This window comes from Populus alba, chromosome 6 (assembly GCF_005239225.2).
Source record: "Populus alba chromosome 6, ASM523922v2, whole genome shotgun sequence".
In the NCBI taxonomy this organism is placed as follows: Eukaryota; Viridiplantae; Streptophyta; class Magnoliopsida; order Malpighiales; family Salicaceae; genus Populus; species Populus alba.
This window is the reverse complement of record NC_133289.1, coordinates 15202386-15207328: the sequence shown is the minus strand read 5'-3', so window position 1 is coordinate 15207328 and position 4943 is coordinate 15202386. Positions and strand designations below refer to the sequence as shown.

The 4943-nt window shown below is 37.9% G+C and overlaps 1 protein-coding gene across 1 annotated transcript; it reads left to right on the top strand.

Annotated features, from left to right (window-relative positions):
• The first annotated feature begins 217 nt into the window (after nt 1–217).
• On the top strand, nt 218–4738 carry LOC118032473 (protein YIP4b). Its single transcript, XM_035037179.2, has 3 exons — nt 218–896; nt 3942–4016; nt 4287–4738. Exons 1-3 carry the CDS (start codon nt 378–380, stop codon nt 4545–4547), a joined length of 855 nt encoding a protein of 284 aa, XP_034893070.1. The 5' UTR covers nt 218–377; the 3' UTR covers nt 4548–4738.
• The last annotated feature ends 205 nt before the right edge of the window (nt 4739–4943 follow it).

Genomic DNA, 4943 nt, shown 5'->3' with positions numbered 1-4943 from the left:
TCATTAAAAGCAAACTAAAATAATTTATAAAAATAAATTTAAAATTAAATAAATATTTTAAGGATAACATTGAGAAAAGTGGGACTAAAATGTTAAAAAGAAATTAAAAAAAATGCAAAAAAAAATAAAGCAACCTCCAATAGCATCCACCATCAAACATTAATTTATCTTTCTCGTCAATATCAAAACGACGACGTTTATCAACCTCTAAAAAGACGAACAAAAACCTTCAAGATCCATATAACAGCGAATCCCCTCTCCAGATCCTCTGCTTAACTCACCATCAGATCTGGAAAAAACTCCCCAATTTTCCATCACTTTCCCGCGAAAACAAAACTAACAACACATTTTTCCGGAAAATAACCAAAAAAAAAAAAATGTCGCATAACAGCGACACGATCCCTCTCCACGCATCTTCCCAATCAGACATCGACGAGATCGAGAACCTAATCAACTCCTCCATCCAATCCAGTCCTTCAACAGTCCTACCCGCCCGTCCACCAAGCCCGCCCCGAATACCCGTATCCTCATCTCCATTCATCCAATCAAATCTTCCTCCACCTCCAGCTCAAGCACAGCTCCCCACTCTTCAAAAACCGCCATCTGCCGTCCCCTCCGCCCCTCTACCTCCTCTGCCACCTAGCACTGGTAACTCTTCCGGTGGTAATATTGCTGCTACCGGGTTCGGGTCCCTTCCGAATACGTTGACGGAGCCAGTTTGGGATACGATAAAAAGAGATCTGTCTAGGATTTTGAGTAATTTGAAGCTGGTTGTGTTTCCAAACCCGTATCGTGAAGATCCGGGTAAGGCCTTGAGAGACTGGGATTTGTGGGGTCCCTTTTTCTTTATCGTCTTCTTAGGACTCACTCTTTCTTGGTCCGCTTCTGTTAAAAAGGTTAGTAAATTTTATTTATTTATTTATTTTTAACTCTTTAGGATAATGTTGTATGCCTGTGAGAGTTGAAGAATGGGAATTAGTAGGAATGTAAGCTTTTTAGTCATTTTTTTTATTCCTTACAAATTCATGCGGTTTTGAAGGAATTGATAAGGCAGAGATAGATGATGGGTACTGCCGTACTGATATATTTAACTATAGTTTGGAGAGATGAGGTAGCAATGTTGGCTTTAGAATTTGTGGCTCCCAGGCACATAATATGATCTGAATGCACCGTGACATGTAGCCACTGTCATATAATGGGACATGTTAATTGCATCCGTAACAATCGCAGCAGCTGTTATGTTATTGTAATGTCCATTATTTCAAGCGTGAGGGCTATTGTTTTTCAAAAAAGGTCACCTAAAATTAATAAAAATGACTGCATGTTATTGTTACTTTGTTAAATGTTGCAGGAAAACACTTAGTTTGTGTTGCATACGTCATAGCATTGCATCGTAATAGGATTTTTAGTGTGGGAACTGTACATATTTAGTCCCTCTCTGGTGGATTTGTGGAAAATGTATGCATTAAAGATAAATTTTTTAATATTGTTTACTATGCTGTGCATTCCGTGATGGTTGAGACCAAGATGTAAACACCTTTGACAGTGTACAATGCATTTTAATACATTCTTATAAGACTCTAAAGGATTGCAATGGTTAACTAATTGTTAGTTTGAAGAACCAAGATGTTTAATTTTGAGTGATCAAAAACAGAGAACAATGAAATTTCTGCCCGACAACAGGAACACCAGAGTGCTGTAAATTGTTCATGAAAAGTGAATTGTGCTTTGTGGTTTCATGTTTATGCCAATTGATTGTGAAATTGTTGAGGGTTGTAAAAGTAGGGTTTGAAGGAAGTGAAAATAGGTCTGAATTTTTGTTGGTTTTTCTAGAATAAAAAAATATTCTGGGTTTTATGCCTGGATTAATTTGAAGGTACCCAAATGTTTCATCAGATAGCTTAGTATCAGGATTGCATCACACAATCTGAAGGATGGCTAGAAAGCTTATAAAACTTCTGCGAAGCATTTTTTCATCCCTGGAGTAGAACATCATAATTAGTAAAGAATAACTTATGGACTTTGTTAGGTCTTCCTAATTCTTTAAAGACTTTTGACTCTAGATAGAAAACATGGAAATTCAGACCCTAAATTAACTATGATTGCATAAAAAGACCAGAAAACATTAAAACACAATGACAGAAATTCATGTTCTGATTTCTCTATTTTTTTAAGAATACCGATTTAAGAATACCGAGTCGGGGTCTTCTCCTACCTGTATCGAATAGAACATGCTGAGCCAAATCTTCTTCATGTAAAACCTGCTTTATTTAGCGAGAAGTTAGTCGAGCACAACCTTCCAATTAAGCAAGGGGAAAGCCCCGTGAGCAGCCACCAAGAATAATGGAACCGTTGGTCTAAGGATCTTCACTATTGGGCTATCTTGAGTTGGTACGGAAATGGGATCTCCGATAGCTGGAGACAAGAGATTCATATGAGAAAACATAAGTAAACGAGCCTCCACTTGAGCCTCCAACGATAAAGGTACATGAACAGCCAGCCGGTCGACATCCAAATCGATTGATTTGCAACCATTTTGCTGATATGAGGGAGCTAGTGCTTGCCTTAAGAAAGGCCCTCTTGAACCCACCGAATTCCATCTTCTTTGGTGTCAAGGTAATAGCTATGAATAGCCATCGACTCCTGGAAAAGGGTAGAAGAATGAGACCTATTATGGGACATACAATGCATTACAGAAACCCATATGAGATACAGAAGAATAGGCTATTCTTTTTTTAAAATTTTTTTGACGGAATCATCTCCAAAGATCTCGGTCAGAGCAGGCATATGCCAAATGTGAATACCCCCCCGAAGCCACGGGCAGAACACCCGGTAGAGAGACCCAATCTTGAGTGAAATAAATACTGCGGCAGCGCCGCCCACTCTAGCAAAAACTATACGCATCGAATGAAGGTGACTGGCCCGATCCGAAGAGAGAAGAGAAAGTCATCTCATGCCGCTATTAAATAGAAAATTATCAAGATACTGTAGAATCTTTTTTCTTTTAATCAAAAAGAGAATAAATGAAATGGAATCATAGGTTTTCTGACACAAAATAAATGTAAAATAGTGTTCGATACTAATTTTTTAAAAAGAGATCCAAGCAGCTCTAAGTTAAACTTTTTTTGGGTTTGTTTGTTGCTGGTGTTGGTTACTGTGTGATGGCTATATAACTGTTGTGACAAACAGAGAAATAGCCCTTTTTTCCTGCTTTCCTGGATCAACTTTTCATCGTATGCTATATAAGCTATTGTGTGGTGACAAATAGCAACATTATCAAACGTCTTGGCTTTGTCCTTGCTATGTGGTGGTCACAAAACTTATTTGTGGTGTTCACATAGTGTTTGAATGATTGCTAATCAATTGCTGTGTGGTCATCACAGGCCAACCAACAACAAGGTCAATTGAATCCATAGTTGTTACAAGGTGGCACTGAAGCAATTGTATGGTTACCAAAAAGCAAGGCCAAAACAACTGCATGAACATTCAATGATTTGATATTTATGCCTGCTATTTGGTCAATGCCTTGCAATGCTTCTTGACTTTGTATATGTTGATAGTTATTATATCCAAGGCAGAATGTGCTAGATCAATCAGAAAGTTCAGTTGGGATTTAAGTGCTGATATGTGATTTTGGTGTTGATGTTGAGTTGTAATTTCCTTTTCATTTTCTGTCTCTGTGCATGTCTTCTCATGTTTCAGTTTTTGTGCAACGCTGAAGTTGACCTTGTTGTTCTTGCAAGATCTAGAAATGGACAGTTATGAATGAAGCATATTCTATGTATATTGAGAAACTAATAATCCCACTCTGGATTTGATGATTTTAGCTGCCCATCTTGCTCGATGTTTTCTTTACTTTTCAAAGGAACATTTGATTTGTTATTAGAGCAAAATGCTGCAAGTGTTTGTTCAGCTCTAACAGTTTTCATGTCATTTTCCAGTCTGAGGTTTTTGCTGTTGCATTTGCACTGCTCGCAGCTGGTGCTGTAATCTTGACACTGAATGTCCTGCTGCTGGTAATAGCTTCTTTATCCTGCCCTTTCCACGAAGCACAATCACACAAATCCGTGTGTGTGTGTATGCTCTTACATCCCACAGGATTGAACACATTAGCTAGCTTTAATTTCTCTGATATATTGCCAGTTTTATATTTGGTCAAACGTTTGTGTTGCATAGAATGGAGAAATTCAATATATATGTTGGCGTACCATTATTTTCAAATTATGGTAATTTAAAAGCCTGCCACATGCCAACATCGCAAGTGATTTCCATCTTTGATGTTACAGGGTGGACACATAATTTTCTTCCAAAGTCTGAGCCTCCTGGGTTACTGTCTCGTTCCTCTAGACATTGGAGCTTTCATCTGCATGTTGAAGGACAATGTAATAATAAAAGTGATTGTGGTATTTGTGACACTGGCTTGGAGCTCGTGGGCTGCCTATCCTTTCATGAGTTCAGCTGTAAACCCACGAAGAAAGGCACTTGCACTTTACCCTGTATTTCTCATGTATGTATCAGTTGGTTTTCTCATCATCGCCATTGATTAATGCATAAGCAACTCCCATTGTTGGAATTTTCATAAACAATTAAACTCACAGCAGTACATAGGAACTTTACATGGTGGTTAATTTTCTGCTCATGTTGCTATATTTTTTTACCCTTTTTGACTTCACATGTTTGGAGATTCAATCTGCCAGATGTTATATAGTAGCTTATGAAACTTTGATGTGGTTATGTACCCTCTGCTTCATGTCATTTCTGAAAACGGTGTCTGAGAGGTTCCTAAGGTCCTGAAGGGAAATTTTGTATTTTTTGTAACCTCCCATTTTTTATGCTGCTTCTAAAGATGACAGCTGTAGCTGTCACAAAAATTCCATTACTGAACGTTCTGTAGTTGTTTTTCCCGGTTTTGCATAAAGTTTGTATTATCAAGTCAAGATTTA

Coding starts and splice junctions, on each gene's coding strand:
- LOC118032473 (XM_035037179.2), top strand. CDS start 378: ATGTCGCATAACAGCGACACGATCCCTCTCCACGCATCTTCCCAATCA. Junction 897..3,941: donor GGTCCGCTTCTGTTAAAAAG/GTTAGTAAATTT, acceptor GTCATTTTCCAG/TCTGAGGTTTTTGCTGTTGC. Junction 4,017..4,286: donor CACTGAATGTCCTGCTGCTG/GTAATAGCTTCT, acceptor TTGATGTTACAG/GGTGGACACATAATTTTCTT.